This window comes from Amphiprion ocellaris, chromosome 21 (assembly GCF_022539595.1).
Source record: "Amphiprion ocellaris isolate individual 3 ecotype Okinawa chromosome 21, ASM2253959v1, whole genome shotgun sequence".
Lineage (NCBI taxonomy): Eukaryota > Metazoa > Chordata > Actinopteri > Pomacentridae > Amphiprion > Amphiprion ocellaris.
In genome coordinates this window covers 14,293,031-14,317,073 of record NC_072786.1, presented here as the reverse complement: position 1 = coordinate 14,317,073, position 24,043 = coordinate 14,293,031, and the positions used below count along the sequence as shown (strand labels likewise).

General features: G+C 38.5%; 1 protein-coding gene across 2 annotated transcripts in view; it reads left to right on the top strand.

The window, feature by feature from the left end:
* Positions 1–24,043, top strand: part of cacna2d1a (calcium channel, voltage-dependent, alpha 2/delta subunit 1a) — a 121,950-nt gene that overhangs the window by 21,650 nt on the left and 76,257 nt on the right. For both annotated transcript variants that reach the window (XM_055006822.1, XM_035945000.2), the window contains 2 exons: positions 1,931–2,012; positions 5,698–5,814. In XM_055006822.1, coding sequence (XP_054862797.1) covers positions 1,931–2,012; positions 5,698–5,814 — 199 coding nt within the window. The remainder of the gene's footprint in view (positions 1–1,930; positions 2,013–5,697; positions 5,815–24,043) is intronic.

Sequence of the window (24,043 nt, the reverse complement as noted above, 5' to 3'; positions counted from 1 at the left end):
GTAGATGTTCCAATTTAGCGATGTTCCACAAATATCTTTCATGCACTGATGGGCACAAAAATGTAATATTGTTCCTTAAACGTCTCAAAAACTTGGGTAGACATTTAAATTTATTACTGTTCTCTAAAAGCCTCATATGCCTCAGCAGACGCCACAGTTTACCAATGTTCTCTAAACAGGCATCAGTTTGCGCTATAGGTGACTGTGCACAGAGAAGCCTCTAGTCTCCCCATTTAATTAATGCAGCATATGCACCTCAAACAGATGTTTGGCAAAAAGTTATGTTTAAAAAGAGTGACCTAAGTCATTATAATGAAAGATTTACTGTAGTTCAAGCAAAACATTTTTTATCTACTTAGGTTAGCCACCCAGAAACACACATGGACAAACCTGCTAAATATGAAGCACAGTGTGACCAAATTACATGTTCTGGCCCTGATTGCAGGTACATTTTATTACCTGTGGATATTGTTTGTGATGAGAACAATCCAAATCATCCCTTGATTGAACAATGTTCACTGAGATATGTCACTTTAAATAAAAGCTACAGCCTGCAACACTGCGACAGTTAGCTTAAACCAAAATGTAAAAGCAGCATGGATTGGCACATAACCCTCAATAAAACCATATTGTGACCTTTCTGTATTTTTTTAAATTATTATTATTGTACGGATTAAGCAATCAAAGATATTACATTAATTTGTGGGGTTTATGGGTTGTTGCAAATGAGACAGGCAAGCTATATATAAGTTAGCTACGTCTAAGCTAACAATTTCAAAACTTTTTTTTTTTTTACTGTTTGCTGTGACTGTAGTTTCTCTTGGCTCAAGGTGGTTCCATCTTTTATCAGCAAAAAACAAACAAAGGTTTTTGGTTTTAGCTACACAAATGTAATATTTTGATGCGTAAATGTGAGCTGTCTGTAATTTCATATTTAGTGTGTCAACATTAGAGTTCATCAGTCCTCTCATCTGCAAGAAAGTACATATTTTCCAAAATTAAACTGTTTCTATGAGAGCAAATTGGGGTGTGATCAGGAGATACCAAATGCTAAGATTGCGATGAATCTACGGTGTATATATAAACCTAAATGACTTATGGTGCATGTGGGGTGTGTAGCTGTGTCACGTCTCACCTGACAAGTAGACAGATTCATTGGTGTTTTGATAGTTAGAGGGATGGTAGGTCTCGCGTAGACGCCCACTAGTGCACGCACACATATAACCTGAACTGAACTGAATGTCAAGGATTCCATATAAGGAGCCCATGTCCTTAAAAACCCCACAGCTAAGTTACAGGACATTAATTTGATTTACAACAGTTTAGACATGCTGGTTATTACTGTTTAGATATGTTCATGGACACACACAGACATCACAGGGAGGTCACAGAATGTCACTGTTTGTGTTTTAAAAGGCGACGTGGCTGATAAAATCATTCTGATTTATGCAACGAGATCTCAGAAACACTCATGTTACTCGAGTGTATTAAATTTACATAAAGCAAAATCTAAACTCTAATAAATGAGTGTTTGTCTGCCTCTTGCTCTTTTATGTGTCTTTCTCTGTCCTCTTTCTTATCAGTAGAATAGATTAACCAGCATCTCACCCCTGAGGATGTGGCACTCTCATGCTGACAACTATGAATAGCTCTTGCCTTAATGCACAACTCATGTGGAGTAGAGCAATGTATTCACTTGGCTAAACATTATTATTTCATGCTTGCCCTCCCTGAATCTCTACAGATATTTTAGCATATTGGTATAGTAAGCAATAAAGCTCAGTTTAGGGCATGTAATCATGTGGGCTATATTCAAACTGAATGAAGTTAGTGTAGCTCAACAAATCAGATGAGCAGATGTGCTGGCCAAACGGAAGCGTTCCATTAGATGAGGAGTAACTGTCTACTGCTTTTATGTGTGTGTTCGTAGGATAAAGGAATGGGTGGACCAGATGCAGAAAGATTTGATCACACTAACAGATACATCCAGCGGCATACAAAATCTAAAGCAGGTAAGTGACTTTCTGTCTCACACACAGTCACTGTTGCTCTACAACCACAAGAATTACAATTTTAACCCATACACTTCAAAGGTAAAGTGAAATTTAGTTTCATTTTACTTTTGTGTTAAGTGATCTAAACTATACTGACGCTAAACATATTGTGTATAACTTTCAGTGAAGTGTTTTTGACATATTTGTGGGAAAGATTCCTGAACTGCAGGGTTCTAGGTGGGTGTTTTCTATTACAGGAGTTATCTGACATTTGAAAGAAGATGTACTCACTCTTTTAAGTAGCTGCTTGTATCACTAGCAATTTCAAGGTCTCATAGGCTGAAAATCTATGTTTATTTTGTTTCGTAGTTGTTGTTGCTATAGAAATGTTAACTTCTGCTGTTTGCTAAGCCCATCCACAACTAGACAGCCTCTCAACTTTACAAGCTAGTAAGAATTTTCCAAACTGCTATAGTAAAACTGAAGAACAAATAGTTGTCTAGTTTAAACTTTATGTAACTCTGTTCATTCCAGGTGAGCCATACAGAAAGTGCAGCAGCCTCACAATCGACCAGCTTTATTTACTTTCTAGAGCTGCTTCTCCTGACTTTAAGATGTCTCAGCTACAAGCAAAAAACACCAAATGTTCTGCTGTTGGCTGCAAGAGTGAACATGCATGCATTAAAATTTTCAAATGTTTTGCTCAGTGCTGTCAATCACAGATACAGAGAGAGTTTTCTTCCTGAAGTTGGGCGTGGAAAGCAGTAGCTCAGCTGCATTTAAAACTTCAGAAGTGGAAACAGGAGCTATATAATCATGGTCCAAGCGGCAGCGATGAGCGATGCTAAAAATTGACAGTCAAGATGGACAGTTTCCAGCAGCCTTCACTCAGTACAAGAAGTCACCAATTTCTGAAAATGTTGTCAGACACATATATCAGTTTGTACGTAGTATCCGATAGTTTCAGTTCTGATCTGTGATCTCTACTCATAGTTTAGCCTCCATTTTGCATAAATGCTCATATAAATCAGCGTCATATCACTTTGCCACTGAATATAAATCAGTTGAGCAGATCTGTCCCTCTGAAAATATGCACAAATACGCTGAGAATATTAATAAATAGACAAATAGAGAGACAATAGCTTTCAGTACAGACCTGACAGATTTCCAGACTGTCAGGCATGAAACATCTGTGCAGGCTTTATTTTAAGAATCTTTACATCCCACTTACCCGAAGTTTCTGTGTTGTTTTAATACTTTAGGAATTAAATCAGTTCAGTGTTAATATACAATAGACTGGACTTGTGATATATTTTATGCTGTTTTAAATCCAGCCTCTCTGATTGATTAATGTGACCACCAGCTACACAACATGCAAACAAGAAACCTTTAAAATCTGATTAATGAAGTTGAAATCTCTTCTATTCAGGAAAAATGAAAAGTTCTATCAAACGGTGTGTTGTTTCCAGAACATTTAAGTCAATCAGCTGTTAGATCAGGTGGGAACGAGGCATTTCTGATAGAAAACTTACTAGTATTGAATCACAATATAAAGTAAGATAGGGAATGCTAAAATCCCAGAGAGGTCCAACCAAAGGCTAAAGTTAGCAACCAAGTAGCTAAACTGCTCTTATGGCCATAGAAACTGAACTCTTATAACAAACTATCTTTAGACTCCCACACAGATATCATAGAGCTCAAATTACCAGTGCTGAGAGTGTGAGAAGGAAATTCTCTTCTTCTGTTTGATAATTACAATTTGAAAAAGTGTTTTTTTTCTTTTCAGTTTGACTGAAATCTATGACATCGTCTCAGTATTGACAAGGATTATTACTGTTACTACTTACATATTACTTCTCTGACTCTCATTAACCTTCCTTGCACGACCTCAGCTGTCACAACATATCACCAGACTATATTTAGTAGCTTTCTCATTAGACATAACGCTGCATCATTTCATTCTGCCAGCACAATGTACACGCTCAGATAAGATCAGCGTCACGACTTTTACTGTGATGGCTGTAGTCTGTACACACACACGCACTTATGCACCCACACACACTTATACACCCACACCAAAGCCCACATCTGACAAGAGAGAGGAAGCTTTTTAGAGCCACATTGATTGACATAATGCATCTGGCACTTTGGCTCCCTTTGAGAATAAAATCAGTCGGCTTTAAAGCATCACTGGAATCATTACAAAACATGTTTTTATTTGATGTGGCGGTATGACTCGAACAGAAATGACAATTAAAGTGAATCCACTTTGTCTGTTTATGGAAACACAGTGAAATGGAGAAAGCTGTAGAGTTTAAAAGGAATGTTATGCAGCTTTATTAATAATATACATGGAGAAATTTTGCAGCTTGTCTGCTCAGTTAATCATCTTCATTACAACTATTGTCAATGATAGTCATATTTGGAAGCTGTTCGCACACAGGTGTACCGTTTTTCAGAGGAAACTTATTAGTTTTCAATATGAATATTGTGCAGTAACACAAACCGAATCTAAAATGTTGTAGTATTACTTTCCAATACTGCTGTTGCACTAAAGCAAAACACATCAGATGCCTGGAGGATGAAGACAAATACTTGCACATCCCTCAATTCTGTGGTTTTGAATGTCGGGACAGTGAAATCCCTTTAGGCTGCTAAATAATTGGCTGTTTGGCATTTGTGTTTCTTATTCCTCCTGCTGGAGCATATTCCATCGCACAGTAAACGGTCTTGTTACGTAACCTGACATTGCAGTTTAATCAGAGGAAGTATAGCTTTCTTTTTTTTAATCGCTGTCCTTTGGTCATTGACGTTCGATGAACAATAGAAGATGACCACTTACGCAAAGTGACATTCTTGACTCCAGATATAGTAATCCTGTCAGTGGATGGAAAATATGAGACTCGCAATGTTAACCCTCTGAACCGCAAGCAGTTTCTGAGCGCTTCTGTGCTCCTGTCACAGTTTTACTCACTGTGGGCTCGTTTTTTCACTGCAGTATGAATTCCTCCACCTCTATAGAAACAACAGAACCACAACTTAAAAAAAAGAGATGTCTTTTTTGCAGTGTAACAAAGTTAAAATCCCATAAATCATAAAAAGGGAAATATGAAAGTTTAATTTCTTTATTTTTTCACAAATTTTTTAAACAAAAAACAGGAAAAAACATGTCCATTTTAATTCCAAGTGTCAACAGATGTTACCAATCCTGGAAAAAATGGTGGCTAGTTTACTACAAGTGCATAGTTAAAGGATCTTTGAGAAGCTGAAAATCTGAAAAAGTATTGTTTTTTACAATTTCTGGCTCATATAAATTTCTCTAGTAATTTGGGCAAATAATAATGAAAAAAAAGATAACATACACTTAAAACAGGCAGGTGGATTTTGAGATTCAGAGGGTTGAAACTGCTTGATAAAGATCCTAATCCAATCCATACAGTATGTACTGTCAAACAAAATAATGACATTGTGGTTGTGGTTGTGTGAAGGACCATCTCCATATGCAGTTTCAAGTGTTTATTGGTATTAATTCCAATTTTAAGACCACAGAAAATACTTGCATTCTTGTTTCTCATGCTGTCTGTGAAAAACTGTTTAAAATTCTTCTTCTTTGAACTGTTGTGTGGCATTTGGACATTTGACAACACCTTTCAGGTTACATTCTACATCTCAGACCCAAACTTTTCTCTCATGATTCTTCTAGATATATCATAGACACAGAACTCACTTCAGTGTGGAGTCCAACAATGCAAGACAGCTGGTTGCAACGGCTGCTGGGAACATAGAGAAGCTGCTAAATAATCGCTCCCAAGCCCTGAAGGTGAGTGTAATCTGACAGCCTTGTGGTGACCTTTGCTACTTCTGGGAAATTAGTTAAGTGAAGGATGAAGCTTGCTGATTGCCTCTTTTGTCTTTGTGATGTAACAGCCCAGTCTCACAACAAAAAAAAAAAGTGTAATGGCTGCATTTGTCCACAGCACAGAATGAGTTATTTTTTGCAACAAAGACTGCAAAGCTATGAGATCTTGGTATTTTTTAGGAGCTGTTGTTGTGACGGGACTTGTCACCTTACCAATGTCACTTACTTTATGCCAAACTATGATCCTTTCCTAAATCTAACTGAGTAGTTTTGGTACCTAGACTCAACCAAATATTTTTGTATACAGAAGCAAACAGTGATCAAAAACGACAGCAAGGAGCATCAGAAAAAGATGAGTGAAAAGTAAACAGAAATGTGTTGTGTTCAGGTATATTTTATTTTCTGCTCCCAAACATATCCACAAGTTCTGGTGCATACACTTAGAGTAGTTTTTAAGGTAAACTAAAGCCAAAAGCGACTGAAAACAGAAGTAAACAACAAGGATATGGCACAAAACAGTGATCCCACGTGGAACTCAAACCCCAGTCTTGTGGATAATAGTCCTGTGCTTTATGCCCTCCTTTTGTGAGCTTTGTTGCACTTTTTATAGGTAAAGTAAAATAAACTTGCAGGTTACGTGTTGTGGATACAATTAAAAGACAAGAAAAGGCCAAAAAACAGGCATCACACAAATTTAGAGTCTTTACCGAAAGATTTATACAGTCTTCCACCATGGAGCAGCGGAGCTATTACACAATTTGGTGTGAAACTGTGTTGGTTCTATTGCCTATTTGTAGCCATTGTGACCCTTTTATGTTGCTGATTTTATAGTTTGAGATAGGAAGACAAAATACAAATTCTACATACTTTGTGAGATCAGTTTCGGCATCTCTCCTAGCATTGGGCCAGAGCTCAGGGAAACACACTGAAACAATCTGCTTCTCTTCATTTTACGTCAGAACAGACACTGGAGCGCAGTGACAGCTTCAGGCCATGCACTGATCCAATGTAATCAGACATGCTCCAGCTAGATTACTTAATTCAAAGTTACCTGTCTGGGCTGCTGCAACCAAAAAACAATCATTAAAAAAAACGTCCCCAACCCCCCAATGCCCCCATCATGTATTACATTTTGTTGTTTTGACAAAAGGTCACAAATTACCATGTTTACCTTTAACTTTCAGGAAACCTGTGTCTCTGTGACAACTGAGGCCTAATCTGACCTCATATCTAACCCATACTGACTGCTTTTAGGGGTCATTTGTCTGACCCCAACAAGAAGGAAAATGTTAGGATGAGCACACAAGCCAGTGCTTCCATGTTGTGGTAAAATGTTCCTGACCATGCTCACCTCATGTAGATGAACCCTGCCTTGTTGAATGGCTGACCGGACAATTAAGAGACCTTGGAAGAGCTGTGAGGTTGTGTCAGAATAGGTTTCTTTGTTTGTGTAAACCACACACAACACCTATAGTTAAATCATCTCTTATTGTACAACCGTTTGCTGAACATATTACAGCTGTAGAGATGGCAGTGTGGATCAGTCAGGTTGATCAAACACTTTGATTCAGACTGAAATCACTCAACATCTGAGGGTTTTCTTGGCTCAGAATGGGCCTGGGGGACTGACTATGCATGACAGTAAGCAGGCAATGAGTCTGTCTTAGCTTGTTTATCCAAAATATATTGCTTTGCACCTTATTTCGGACTATTTCATAAACAAAAATGTCTTTTATGCTTGATTAAATGAAACCCCAATTACCAAAAGTGGCTAAAGAATTTTAACACTATGTTTATTTTCAATTGTTATCATTTTGACACTGGTAATTTTTCTAGGGGCTGCCAAAAATCCTCTATGCAGGAAGAACTTGCAGCTATTACAGGGTTAGATTGCCAAAGATTTTTTTTTTTTCCCCAGACATTGATGTTTCAGATGGATAAATTCTTGGAATTTTGAGGATCCATTTACTTTTCATTTCATGCAACGTGCTAGTCAGATTTTTCACTTTTTCATCAGTGGAATATATCAACATGGTAAATTATCTGCTGATATTCTTTGTTCCCTGAAGATTTATCTTGCTGATTTGAAAGAACCCTGCTAGCACAACCATGAGGTTCATGTGGTTGTGGTTTTGAGTGAAATACTTTAACAACTGTTTGATGTTGTGCAAGGAAATGAGGCTCACATATTTATGTCCTTCTCTAGAAGAACTGTGATGATCCCTGAACTTTGCATCTATAGTCCCTGTCGGGTCAAAAATAAGTGTTTTTACAGTACATTTGTTTATTAGCAAATGCTTACTAAACTATTGACACTCCCATTCGCCTCTGCTATACTTGTGTTTATTGGACAATGATAACATGCTAACTTGCTAAACCAAATTGGTGGAGATGGTAAATGTTACCGACTAAATGGGGGATGTCCTAATTAAGTTGTTTTGCCCCTGATCCAATCTGTGTCATTCAGTATTTTGTGCTATTTACCTAGATCGTACACATGTCAAGTACTTCAAAGTTCTTAAAATCAGTTCAGTGTATATGCTTGACAACTGAATAGCTCTGCATTGTATTAAGCAAAAAGTACATTTCTGCATCCAAGTTTTTCCTTCATGTTTTGTAGGAGGTCGCCAACCTTGTTGTACGGCTCTGGTAGGGCACTGTTTGAAAGCGAAGAAAAAAGCCTATTTTTTCTTCATACTTGTCAGAAAATATGTTGTACATTAGCTGTAGTACATAGTTGCTTGCTTACTGTTCAATACTATCGCGACTCGAGAAGACAGTCTCTCAGACTTCAGGTACTTCCATCTTGACAAGAAGAGAGCATTGTGGTAGTTGAGCTAGTAACGGGCACCATGACAGAAACTTCTGTTACGCTTAATGTTCTACAGCAAGAGCTGGCGTTTTTTATGCAAAGTGTTCCTCTTTTTGTGGCATCTGTGTGTCAGTATATTCAAACAAGTAATTGAACTAATATTAGAGTTGGTCTTAATCAGTGACATCAACTTGTGGCAGTCTCTGCTCTTAAACATCATCACGCCAGCATTGTTGTTGTGAAAAGATAAAGCTTTGCAGAGACTCTTAGTGTTGTTTGCCTGCATTTACAAAGCTATAGCAAGCTAAATTGATCCGCACAACCTTTCCCTGCTCCTTGCTTTAACAGTATCAGGCCAACTGAATTAGGATCTCGGGACGCTCCCAGTCTCGATCAATTCGACTCAGAGAGCCAGAAGTATCCAATTAAAGCCTGACAGCCTGTTGCCATGGCTACATTCTCATTGATTATCCCATCAATCCACCCAAGCATTTTGTTTTTCTTACATTCCAGTAATTGCCAAGAGACTAGGGACAATTAGTTTTTGGTGTAGTTGTGTTGCAACGCGGGAGATAAACAACTACTTAGTGAATTGATGGCAACAGAATAGAGATGCTCTGTTCTTACATTCTATCAACACCATCTGCTATGTATTTCACCTGTGCGAGATAATGGCTGTTGTTTAGTTCTTTGCTGGAAGTGTGAAATCAGTGAAGGAGGGATGATATCTTCTTTTTTTTTTGCCAAACGCCGTATGCTTTGTTCCTCTCAGAAAGTATCCACTTGTTACTGCGTTAGCATTGAATGGTAGATGGCCTGTGGTGGCATGGTAGCTACTGTAAATGGTGTTCTGTATAATGAAGTCGAATTGAGCCAGTTTTATGGCAGCCAATTTATGTAAGCGACCATAAATAGTCACAGGGTCCACTTAGCTGAATCATGAATTGAAATGGACATCGAAAACGGACGGCTGCAGCATCTGTAATGTTTTTGACCTGACCTACACTAATCTAATACTGCTCCATGAAGTAAAGGACCCCTGTCTTTGACTCTCCAGCCTCATCGTCCTCCCTCTTGTGTTTCATCTCATCTCCTTGCCTTCTATTTCTTTCATCTTTGGCTTGTCTCTTTTTGTACCTCGCCTCTAGAACTGCTGATTGCACATCATGAAGTGATCATGTAAGAGAGCATGGCTTTCTGTCTGAGAGAAATAAATAAATTGAATTCCCTGGTGTGTGTGTGTGTGTGCGTGTGCGTGTGCGTGTGCGTGTGCGTGTGCGTGTGCGTATGTGTGTGTGTGAGAGAGAGAGAGATGATGATGAATTTAAAAGAGAGGAAGAGTGGTAGGCAGTCCATGAGTGCACTATGCGCCACACCTCCCGTGAGGCAGCATACAAAAGACTAGAAGCCTATTATAGACCAGCCATCCATTAAGATCTTGGCCTCTTAATACACAATTCAACAGGCAGCACTTTTCCCTTTTTCACACAGTGCTGCTTGAACCTTTGAAGCCTTTATACTAGCTCACAGCCTTATTAGAAATTACACAAAAAAATAAATGAGTGTATGTACACCCCTAGGTACTTTATATTGAATGAATTCTAGTTATTTTGTGATTAGAGCCTGCTAATGGCATTTTTCATAGATTTGCATGACCCTCTACTGTAGATATTTTTTACTTTGAAAGGCTGTTGTATAAAGTTATTCTCATATTGTAATCTGTATTATAAAAACAAGCTGAAGACTAAATTTCAAATTTCATTAAAGCATAGCATTATTTCATACTGCAACGATGTCTAAGGTTACATATTAGCAATGAAGTTCAATGCAGATTAGTATTTGCTCTCAGTTGCAGTATGATGTGCAAACGTGTAAATTTATATTAAGGATTATTATTAAGGATATTTGAGGTTAATGATTTAGCCCAGGCAAGCAGTTTTCAACTTTGCGGTTGAGACACTCAAATGGACTCCATGCAAGGATTCAGACTTAATAGTGCGAAGACAAATATTAAGTAAAACAACTATTAGCATACTTAAATAAGATAATTTGAGTATTACATGAGAAACTTCTTAAATAAACAAGTAAAAGTTATATATGCTGTGTATTACAGAAATGAAAAACTACAAAGACAAACTTGTTTTACTGTGCAGTAAGAACATTTTACACCTTTTCTGAATTTAATTAACTTCTGAAAAATTCCAATTATTCCAATTTTGAACCAAAAAAGAAAAAGACAGGTGATGCATTATTGCCATAATCAGAGATGTTCTAAAAACAGCTGATATCTAAATTGTAGACAGAAGTTGATTAATGTGGAGAATTTCAACTGTAAATTGCAAAGTAAAAGATCTGTTTCACTTAATGCATTGTGTTTTAGAAGCTCAGTTTAGAAGTTTTGTATTAAAAATATCCTTAAATTTAACACCTTAAGTGCTTAAAGTGTAGCTATATTCACCAGATGTTTTTTGTTGTTTTTGTGTGTATTGCATTCACCCTTCCAGCCATAAAAGCATCTCTGAAATGAGACCTGAACGGGAACAGACTGTCCTTGGTTAAACCAGTAATAAATTTGGGTAATAAATTATTACCCAAAAAACCTACGTGATATTGCACACATCACTGATATAATAAAGCCAAATGAAAAGCCAAAAGCTGGGAGCATCATGGTTTATGTGTTAAATACAGACAAGCAATATATTAAGTGTAAGGTTTTGGTTACCACTGTTAAATTCAAGTTTTGTTTTTTAAGAGGGAAATGAATTAAAGAGAGTCAGCTAAAACTTACTATATGCTACAGTTTCTGTTAGAACTCTTCTTGTTCTATAGTCAAGCATTGCCCAACCTGTGTAAAGCCTGAACAGGAGCAGGCTCATTGACATAAAGACAGATAAGCCATGTTGTTTAGAGCACAAACAGATGCCTGTTGAAAGCACGCGCAAGTTCATTGATGATTTTACATGTAAAAACAAGGTGAGAGCAAATAACCTCATAGCAGATCATTAGCTGATGTTGGCAACTCTAAAGACATTATACTGCATGTGGTTATAAATTAGCCAATATTTAAATTAAAGCTATTCATACTTAATAAGCTCGGCTGGGTAATCAAACCATCCTCTTTATTAACTGTATATTGCAAGAAAACCTAATTAACTCAATTTTTCTCATGGCTCTGTATAACATGAGCCATATCAGTTCATGTACTCCCCTTCCATTTAATGTAGGTTCTACACGATACTGTTACATTTTGCTTTAGAACATTCAGCAATTATTTAAAATTATTAAAAGATGCTTCAATAAATGCTACAGATGGGCAGTCTTCTTTTCTCAATGTAGGCTGTGACATGGTCTATGTATATACAGTAATAGGAAACAGACTCCACCACAGAGCACACTGTGTAAAGATTGAATTGTCCTTTAAATGGGTGAGTGCTGTTAAACAGCTGCAAATATCTGTATTTCCTCCTCCTGCAGCTGTACAATTTAAGGCCTGAAATAAACAGGGTGGTGGCATTTCTCTTTACTTGTCTCCTCTGGCGATGCACTTGAAGTGTTTATTCACTTGTGTGCTCCTGTCCCCGGGTGCATATGTGAGCGCCAGCAGTTGTCAATGATCGCTGTCCCATTAGAATGATGGCTGCTGTCATTAACTTAATCAGGGCCTGCTTGGATTTGCTGTCTGTCAACCTGACATCTGCCCGTCCCGTCACCTCAATTCAATCACTACGTTTGACCACGGTGCTCCCTTGACATGCAAGCTCTCCAATGTCGGCAGCTGTGGCTACTTAGGAACGGGATTTTTCATCATTCCTCAGCTCATGTTTTTTTTTTTTTTTTTTTTTTTGGATCATGCTCAGAGTGGATCTAAGTTTGCGTTTTATCGTGCAGAAGACAGAAATCACACTTCCCAAGACTGTCCTTCAGCTGTTGAATCCAAAGTGTTAACAATGGCAATGTAGCTGTGAAAAAACAACCACCAATCAACACGTTTTTAGGACATCTTCTACAGACTGGAGCTAGAACCAGGCCTGCAGTCAGGAAAGGTGAAAGGGTACCGCTTAAGGCCCATGCGATTGACTGTGGCTGACCCTTAAATGGGATCTGGTATGACAAGTGAATGAAGCCCAATTAGGGAAACGTTGTCCCTAATTCTTAATGATTGGAGATGGTTGGAACTGACAGTAAGCAACAATATTCTGCACCACAATATTCAGCATTCAATGCATGTGTTGTCCTTAAAGGATGTCAAGTGAAGCTGTAATTCCCAACAGGAAAGAAAACCACCGCAGTGCTAATAGAACTGCAAAACTTTTTGCCTCAGTCAAAACCCTTGAAAGTCTCGTTGTCATCTGCAATGTGCCATAACTGATTATTTCAAGCTTTTAGAGGGAGGTATTGATATGTGTAGATGTGTGTGCATGTGTGTGCCTGAGACTGGGACAGTTTTTCTCCCAGATCTCTTTGATACAGCAGATGAGTCAGATTTTTTAGGCAGCTGCTGCCGTAGCTTAGTTTCATTGATGATACAACTCTGGAGATTACAGTCGCTGAATCTTTACCTCCATGCCGACTTCACTCAACTTGTGGCCACTCGTATTCTCTCTCACACACATACACTCACCTTTCATAACTTTTGTTAAGGTTTTCATATCCCAAATCATCTTTCTCCTCTTGTTCTCCATTCTTGTCACATATGGTGTTTTAGTTCTCCTGCTCTATCTTTTTTCCTTTCATCCTCTACCCTTCCAACAGCATTGCTCCTGACTCCCTCTTGACTTCATTTCCCATAACTCACTTCCCGCTGATTCTCAGTCTTCATTTATGTTTTCCTCACTGTAGTCCTGCCCCATGTTCCTCTTTTCTCGCTTTCTATACTTTTTTTATTTCCTCTCTTTTGGGTATGTCTGTGTCTAAGTTCTCTCCATTTTGTTCTGTGCAGTAGTTTACTTCATTGTGCAGATATTCGCACTGAATAGAAACTTTTCACTGAACAGTGTTAACAGTGATAATGGAAAGGCATTTTATTGTACTGCAAAGTTGCTAATCATTATTTTCCCAAGTTCCTTCACATTGTTATGTGCCAGTAGGATTTTGACCTCCTGCTGAAACATGAAATTGATAAAAAGGATGTGTTCACCTTTCTGTGAAGAACCATTTTCTCTATGGAAAGAAAACTGTGATCAGGAGAATTGTTGGGTTGGGGGCTCAGGGGATGTGAAGCAAAGATATTATGTGAGGTGGCAGAGACAAGTACATTTCAAACCAACTAAAATTTTGTCTGGCTGATTTGGTCTGCAATTTCTTTCAAACATGGCTCTCCTTCTAAGACTCATAAGACAGATGAAATAGATATATTTTAAGATACACAGTGACTTAAATTTTTTACTTTAGTGTGCTTTTGTGTCCAGGCAATCACAGACCATGATGTGTGCAATCACCAAATATGTATTTGACCAATTTTGTAATTGTGCCAAGATTTGCTCAAAACTGCAATACCGACTCAAAACTGAAGGGCAACATGGCCTCTTGTTTGCTGGATAGCAGATCTTTCTTTCTCTCTCCAGTACAAATTCAATGGCTGCACATTCCATTGCATACTTGTATGTGCTTTTCTCTTTTTTAGATGCTTTAGTAGAAGTGAACTGGGCTTCTTTATTGGTTCTTGAGGACATTTCATCTCTTATACAAGAGGCTTCTTCAGTTCAGTGTATATATATATATATATATATATATATATATATATATATATATATATATATATATATATATATATATATATATATATATATATATATATATATGCCCCAAAAACATATGACTAATGACCAGTTAAAGACCCAAAACTACTAGCATGCCTTTGGGTGTGAATGGTTGTTAAACTTTAAGGTGAGGGATGAGTCAAGGTGTTAATGGTGAAACTCTCTGGGATCACAAGACAGCATTTTAAGTACCTGATAATTGGTGTTGTCAACCCCCTACTTGGCGGTTGGCGAGAGATTTCTGCGCATAAAGTATACAAGCATGAAAACGTGGATCCCTTCCACCCTCCAGGTCCACTTACTCATGCAGACAAAATATCAAATGCCTTTGTGGTTCTGATAAAATCAGTATCTCTGATGTCCATTGTGAATAACTATATGTAACAAGAAAAGCACTCAGAGAGCGCAGTAGTCCACTTAGGCTGCTCAGTCGTCGTATCAACCGTGATCGTCAGCTGACGTAGTGTTCACTTGTAGTCATAGGTACAGTGACACCGTGTCACTATCTTGCAGTTATACAGAAATCTTTAACATCCAAAGTTGTTTAAATCAGTCCAACTGGACTTTAAGAAAGTTCCTTGAAGACGTTTCACCTCTCATCCAAGAGTCTTCAAGGAACTTTCTTAAAGTCCAGTTGGATTGATTTAAGCAACTTTGGATAACCATGACCTGGATGAATGAGAAACTACACAGAAATCTTTAACAAATCCATGGATTCAGACTATAAGCTGCATCACTGCCAAAATCTAATTAATTGGTCCTTGTGTCATTTCTGACCTTCCCTGAAAATTTCATCCAAATGTATCATGTTTCTGGAGAAGCCCTCCAGAAACATCATGTTTCTGGAGCGCTTCTCTGTATGATTTTTGCTGTTCTTGTTTTAGCAGTGGTTAAGAAAGATGGATTTTAACTTCTTTGTAGCATAGAAATGTTCTTGCTTTGTGATTGGCGTTAAAAAAACAAATACCTGGCATATATCGTTAAATGATAAAACATGTTTTTGCTGTCTGATGCCGTTGTTGCCGTGCTGCCAGTACGTCAACATGTCAGGCTGTCCACAATAAATCAGAATATTATGAATCATCCGAAAAGCATCATGAAAAACAAAGGAATTTGACGGTGCGTCGCCAATAGTTATTGAGGGATTTTTGTTTAGGATTCTGTTTACTTATTAATTAAAAAACTGACTCAGAAATTGTTCCCTTCCTTTGTTTCCCTCCTCTTCCACAGTTTGTGTCTCTTTGAGTGTCTATGACTCAGAGCCTCCTCCACTGTACATGCTCTAATTCCCTCCATCATGAACGTCCATCCTGCACAACTGAAGCTACAGTATAGATGTGACTTGTTGATTAATTCTGAATGAACCAACACATCACACACATCACACACACACAAAGACCTTCATTCATTTGTTCTATACATTGACCCAAGTTTCTTTTTTTAACCTGCCTTGACAGCGGATAGCCTCTCTCTGATATTCAGGCCACCTCTGACTTCTCTGACTCTGTTCTCATCAATTATTGAATCTTTGCTCTTAACCAATACTCTTTGATGGAGCCTGTGGTTAACTTGCCCCAGAGGAATAGGTCATTTTTCTTTCCTGCAGTGACACGGCTGGAGATCTCCAGATATGTTCATTTATCTTGAAAAGGAGGAATATTCTGCAGAGGTTACAAAACAGAATTCCACAGTTGCTAATGCTGAAAGTATGAGGAAAATATCAAAATGCATCAAAAATACTGTATGTTCATCCAAGTAAGTTGTTTGGAAGTCATGTTAATAGGTTGAGGTAATTGAAAACAACAGCATTGTTCAACAAATAAAATCTCACTGCTGCTACTCTGAAACGCAAATGACTTCTGTAAACACATTGCTTTAAATTTGGATTTAATTAAAATAAAGTGTCAATACTACATTCGGCAGCTTATTTTAAGACAGTTACACAGTGTATGGACTTAGTCAACTGAATAACAATGACAATTATGTATTCAGAAGTCATAGTAGAATAATTCAGTGGAAAGTCCTTGAAAAAAATAGTAGCAAGAGAAAACATCTGATGTAATACAGATATTTTTGTGATTTGGTCAACACTGAACTCACAGTTTCTGATTTACATATTACTCAGCAGGAATTACTAATCACAATATATTTTTTGTTGAATTAGTCCCATTGCTCCAGACTAAGTTGGTTGCATTGATGTGCCCAACTTTTTTTGTACCAAAAGTTTTTTGCATCCAAAATTTTTCATTGCAGGTAATAAATTTCAAATGTTGTCTTTATCAGTTTCCATAAACATCACTTATCTCTTAAAACATCATGTAAATTATAGTAAACAGAAAAAAAGGTGCAAATCAATGTTTTGTACATTTAAAGTATTTGTTTTCATAAAGATACTGTAGAATTTAAAGTGAGGAAAACGTATGTAGTGTAGTGTGTACTTATTGGCTATCCTGATCCTGTAAGAAGTATTCCATTTTATTATCACTTGTGACTCTTTATTGCTTGGTTTTACCACTTCCTGGTGCTGGAACGCTGCAAGAAGGGAAACTCCTCTTTCAGCCACGCTCCTGTCACAGCACACGACGGTTCTCAGCTTTGCTTTGGCCGCACGGCAGGTTGTTTTCTCAGGCTAGATTTACAATTGTCCCTGAAAGATGCTAAGCAGCCACTCACAGAGAAGCCTCTCGTCCCCACTTTTTTACTGCAATGGCTCAGACAGGCCTGTGGCCAAAAGTTGCTTCCAATTAGTTACTTCAAAAAGAGTGAAATAAAGTGTTCTAATGTCTAGAACAGAAACCCAGGGATTTTATATATTGGCTGGGGTGCCCAGACGCATCCAGTTAAATGTCACATTCACTGATACAACTAGTAAAAGCATCCAGTCACACTATGGGCGAATCTGGCTCCAGTAGTACAGCGAGTTGTCTGCTAATTGTAAGGTTGGCAGTTTGAAATGTCCTTGGGAAAGATACTGAACCCAAAGCTGCTCCTGACAACAGGTGAGCACCTTGCATGGCAGCTTTGCAATATTGGTGTGTGTGTGTGTGTAAATGGGTGCATATGAAGCATTATGAAGTGCTGTGTCTCCGACTAAGCTAGAAAAGCCCAATATAACTGTATTTCCATTTATTGTGCAGGGTTTTGGTTACATGTGTGACTAAAATGGTTGAATCAAGGAGCCTGATTGGTCATAAAACCTGTGTTTCTGTGAAAAAAAAAAAATTGCGTCCTTTGACGCAATGTTGCTTAATATAGCACGACTGCAATATTGGGCCAACATTAGCCAGTAGCCAGTGTTAGCTTTATTTTTCATATTTTGTTTGACTATTTACTTTTTTCAAACTCCTATAGTATGGCTGCAAACTGTGCCAGTCCATGTGGCATGTAGTCCAATCTTCAGATGCGTTTTGACCTTTATGTGTAGATAGTGAGTGTTGTAAGATTACAAGAGAGACTTGTACAATACAACCAGATGTTTTTTGTTTTGTTACTATACTTCATTTCTCGTTTTGATGTAGTAAATTCATTGAATGTAACTATTGAGTAAAGCTTCATTGACTTTTCATCTAAAATCTGTCACAGCTGAGATGACATGACTGGAAAAGCAGTGACGCATCCTTTGTATGTCCTTTGAAATGTAAAATCCTGACAGTCTCCACTTTTGACATTATGAAAGCCAAGAAGTATTACACTAGCTGCCAAAACCAGTTTCAGCTGATGGATGGTCTCAAGATGGCCTAAAACTGAGACGAGGGCCTGAGTTGTTGGGACAAGGGGAAGGTTATTCTGTGTGATTTCCCTCAAGGAACTGCTTCTGATGCTTTGTATCCACCTTGAGGGATGCTTGTTGACAAAAGCACCTGCTTAGGGGGATATGGCAGCCTGCCAAGACCTCCCCCAGACAGACCGCCCACATAAAAGATGTCAGGAAGAGAAAACAAGAATGATATAAAAGAATAAGAGAATGGCAGGTGTCTTGACACATTTCTCTTGAGTTAAGTAAAAGAAAAAGACCCACAAAAAAAAAGTGGCCATCCAAGAGAGAACGGAAGAGCATAAGGGGAAGAGACGATGCAGGACTACAGAGCAGACAGCTGAGGACTGTGCTATTTGAATACTGATTGGTGAGGGTTATTTCAGGCCTAGGATTGCATTAGCACTTTGGCAGCGGATTCAAAAAGTCTTTGGCTGCTCACCAGCGTCTGGGCCACAATTGGTGGCCATTTTGGAGACAAAAACAACAGTTGGTTTCCACCCTTGGCCACTTGCATTGGTTTAAATCACTCTCAGTGTGGTTCTCCATCGACAGGAAACCAAAATTCCTTAATTGTGAGTGGGCAGTTGGAGTTGGAACAGAGAAGCAGGTTTGAGTTGAGTCTTAATTGCTGAGGAGAAAGATGGCCCGCGCTACAGTGGGAAAATAATGAACAAATGTTTCTGGTCTCTTGTGTTGCCGTCGCATGGGAGCGTTTGCTCACCACATCGCATGGACCATGGATGCAGCAGGTAACCATGACACCCTGGTTGCTAGGCAACGTGGGCATCATAAACAGATTCCTCACTCTGAAAATGAATCACTACTGATTCTGTTCCCTTTTTCTCTCTCTTCGTTACCCTCTTGTACATTCAACAGTGGGCAAACAAAATGAGAAAACTTTAATTCAAGTACCCTCCTCTACCCTAATCTACCATATGCATGCATTAAACACAAAATTGCCCGTCTAGCGGCACTCGTGTTCATTAAACTGCTGAAGAAGGATGAGAGCGAGAGCGTGAGCACTTGAATAGAGCTCTTTTAAGTGTTGTGTTATGCAGTGGTGCGTAATTACAGAGGAGTCACTGATCTCTTGTGTCTGCGAGTGTGTTATTAAACCGCCACTGGATGACATGCTGTGAGTCATTACACACTGCTGTTAGAGTCCTAATCACAGGGTAGACACACACACACACACACACACACACACACACACACACACACACACACACACACAGTGTCACACACACACAGTCACACACTCATTAGGCTCTTCATTCACACATTTTTTATTAAATTGTACAATAAAGTGAAGAAAAAAATCCCCTTGTACAATTTTTCATGAGTGTATTTCCACTTGTAGTCAAATATTGCACCCTATAATGATTTAAATCCTATTTCTGATGAAAGCCCACTTTACACAATGATGTCTGTTCCGGGACTGTCTCCCGCTGACAGATTTATCATCTCAAAATTGCTGAATAAACAACATAAATTTTCCCTACATGTCACATGCCAAAGGGTTATTATTGGCAGCTAATTTATGCTAATGGCGTCCGAGGCTGGAGTGGGCCTTTCAGAGTAACTAGCCTGTTGCAGTAGCATCTTAGCGGGTATGATTAATATTGTGAGTAGGCTTTGAGATGTTAAAATATTGCCTCTCTCAGTCACAGTTAAATTGAAAAGCGAAGGCAGAGTTTAGAAGGTGCTGTTGCTATCGTGGCTGAGAAGTGTATAACAAATATACAAATAGTTAAATGTGTTTTTTTTATGTATAATATGTTCATGGATATAGAAACTGATTATGAATCTGTATCACTGAAAACACAAACTCCGTTCACATATGTGCATACACACATATATTAAATGGGAACCGGCAGATAACCCGATCTGATTTTCAACATTTTTTGCAAATGTAGTTTTTTTTCCCACCAATTCCTAACAGAGTGAATTAATTTAGAAATGCACCACTGTGCCTCTGATGCAGCAGCCTTTCTTTATCTGTGATCTTGAGCAATATCCTGCCCACAGCTCTATCTGATTTTTTACTTGTCACACTTAACAGCCTGTCGCCACTAAAGGATAAATGTTGGAAGGTTCTCTTTTAATTAAATATATGGAAAACATAAATAATCAAAGGCATTTCTGGATTTCATATTGCTCTCAGCACAGCCGGATCAGTTGACCCTTCATATAAAAATTGACAAAAATGTTTGTTAAAGTACATTGATCTAGTGCTGCACTAAATTATACTTCTTCTTACTGATTATTCAAAAGATCATTTGATTGTTCTGAATTTAATCGATACATTTTTCCGTATTGAAAATATCAGAAAACAATGAAAAAATGCCCACAATACACTTCAGAGCCCAGTTTGATGTCTTTGAAAGTCAAGTTTTATCTAAACAAACAGTTCAGAACTCGGATATATCCAATTCATGATGTAAATCAAAGAAAAAGAACAAATGCTCAGCTTCAGATGCTGGAAATAACAATCGTTTGAAAGTCAAATTTTTTACTGTAATATGAAGTCCTGCACCGATATGAAAAGAGGACAATTGTTTGAGAGAGCTCAAAAATTTCAGGAATCAGCATACAACATTTTTCTAAAACCTACAAGTGACTCTAAATACTGTAGATATTTTACTACTTATATTTTAATTGTCTTCCATTCTTGTCTTCTGTCTGGTTTGTGGAAGTACAGCCTACAGTTCAGCGGAAAAGTCCCGCAAAAAAGTGCAGAATGTTTCCATAATATAGAATCCAGTTAGAGCACAAGATTTTACTCTGGATTTCAAATGAGATATGTAGAACAATGTAATTTTGATAAAATATCACAATTTAAAGCTTCAAATTGATTAATTTTATGGACTGAATGGCACCTCACAGATAAGTAATTCATCCACATTCACAAAGTTCAAAATCCAAACATGTGCTTTCTTTTTGCAGTTTGTGGCTCTATGATATTGGGTTATTGTGATTTTTAAAAAAATTATCTTTCAAACAGCATGCTTCTCCAGCCTACCAGCGAGTTTTGGGGATTCAGAGGGTTAAATGATTTGATTTAAATGACAAATTAAATGACAATTCATTAAAACATGCTGATTATGTTACTGCAGTCCTGTTAGCTTTACATTAAACCAGTAAGTGATTACAAATAATCTAGTGCTGCTGAAATGCCCTGTGATTCCCATTTGGAGCTCCTATATTTGCTGTAAGGCTCAGGACGACATACTCTGAGCCAAAGTGGCAGCTTTCCTGCTCTACATTCGTGTGCCAGAGGAGTATGGAACATATTTAAAAACAGCAACCTTAGCCAACAACGTATACAACACTGTTAGCAGTGAGGGGGCTGCACAGTGTAGCTAAAAACAGATGGCTTGTCTGCAGAACTTTTACTAAATATATTGCACGATAATAAAAAAACTTTTCCATGTGTAAAGACAGGAGTGTGTTTTTTGTGTTATTAGATTGCATTTAATGAAAACACACAACTAGTGTTTTACTGTGCATAATTTCTTTGTTTGGCATGATGCAATATTGTGCAACCATGTTTCTGTCTGCCTCGCTTCAAAACATTAATATTTAATATCTATAATGTTGCAGAAAATGTTGAATCAGTGAGACTGTGTGTGTGCGTGCGTGCGTGCGTGCGTGCGTGCGTGCGTGCGTGCGTGCGTGCGTGCGTGCGTGCGTGCGTGCGTGCGTGCGTGCGTGCGTGCGTGCGTGTGTGTGTGGTTTTGGCCACCAGTGACTCATTATTCACCACTTCCTGGACTGTGTGCATGTGTGTGTGATGTGTGTGTGTGTGTCTGGCTGCTTTTGTCAGCCCAGCTGTCGCACTCACTGTGTGTCTCGGCCGCTCCAGCTTTGTGTTTGTCATCTCTGTTTTCCTACATGAGACTTATCAGACGTACAGTATATGCATACAGAGAGGGGTGTGTACATTTGATGTCTCGCTCATTATGAGCTGCAGCTGTGCTCCATGCAACGGGCAAAATGATAGCTTACATTCTTTTGTTGACTGTTTCCTGTCATTTAAAATCAGATTTTTTTCTTCTTCTTGGTGATTTGATGTATCAACAACAGCAGCAGCACCAAAGCTGAAACAAACCGCAGCATGAAAAGACTGCAGACAACAAATCTTCACGTTATTGTCACCAAAACACTGTCTCCGCTCAGTCGCACTTCAAGCTAAAGGAGACACCATACAGCTAATTATTCTGGTGATCATCAAAGTGTGATATAAAATTGAAAGTGCTGGAAATTGTGGCATTATTTGGACACATACAGTGAATCCGTAGGTGTGCATTTGCAGAACCGCCACGTCAACGTTGCAGCTGGGTACAGCTGTAATTGGGAGTTGTTTACAGCCAGCTGGCACACAGATAGCATGGTCGGCTGGAAGAGTTTGCTGCAGGAGACATGAGCTGTCAAACCGGTACACAGCAGTGGATCACAAAACTAGCACTGGGCTCTAACAAGTCCTGTGAACTTGGTACATAGGTGAAGACCGTTTCCTCTCTAAAATGCCGGAGTTGTAGGGTTAACCTGTCAACTTGCATGTTCTTACTATACAGTTGTTTTCCTTCTGGATTCTGTGTGTGTTTGTGTGCAATGTGTGTAAATGTATGTCTTTCTTTCGCTCCCCTCTTTTTTTTTTTCCCTCACCGCTCTGCTACTGGCTCCCTACAGGGTGAGCAGGATAGATCTGACTAAAGTGCTGCCAGTCACAACAGCAGATGCTCATGTTTCCTCTGCTCTCCCGTGCCTCCCCACACATCAGTGAGACGGCAGGTGTGTGTGTGTGTGTGTCTGTGTGTGTGTGTGTGTGTGTGTATGTGTGTCTGTGTCTGTGTGTGTGTGTGTGTGTGTGTGTGTGCGTGCGTGTGTGTGCGTGTTGTGTCCTGGCAGGACTAGATGCTCTAATCAGGCTGCCAGGAGCGTGTATCAGAAAACCAAGCATGCGTGTTTACACAGTGCATCTCTGTGTGGCGCTTACAAAATACAGAATCACAGGCGCTGGAGAACACAGTGTTTTAAATCTGTAATCCGCCGTGCTTAGATCACAGACAAAAGGAAGCAAAGGGAGACGTATGACGTATGAGTGTGTGAGAGCGAGTGGAAGAGTTTACTCACATTAATCCATCTCATTTCTCATCTACCGTTTGCGCTAAATCCTCCAACACCACACCTGCACCTGTACATGAAGACAAATTAGACAAATCACTCCTGTATTATAACTTAGCGACAGCTGTCATTGATCTCTGGAGAATACACAATTATCCTCCAACAAACACTGTAGGTAAAACAGTGACAAAATGTTGCAATAAATCCAAAGAGCAAGAGAGATATGGGTATTTCACTTTGGGATTTTAGACAAATACACACAAAGTTTGTATATTTTTTAGTTTTTCTTTTTAATGTCATATATTGGCTGTAACATAAAAGTCTGCCTGTTCTAATCATTTAAGTCAAAAAGTCCTATTTGGTGAAAATCTATTTTTACTATGTTTGGTGGTTCTTATAAACTTGGAGGTGTAAAGATGAAGCGCCCTTACAACCAGACAGCCTTCCAGCTTTATGGAGCAATAAGAATTTTACTGAACTGCTGCATTTCAATTAAGGAAGCAGCAGTCGACTTTTTTAAACTCATATAATCCTGCCACCTCACAGCTTGTGAGGTGAACCATTCAGAAAAAACAGTGGCCTCACTCTCCACCAGATTTATTTATTCTCAAAAGCTGCTTCTGCTAACTCTAAAATGTCTCAGACATGAGCAAAGTACACCAAATTTTCTGTTGTTGGCTGCAAGAATGGACACAAGAGTCTTTATGCACTCGCAGTGTCCAGGTGATTACTTTT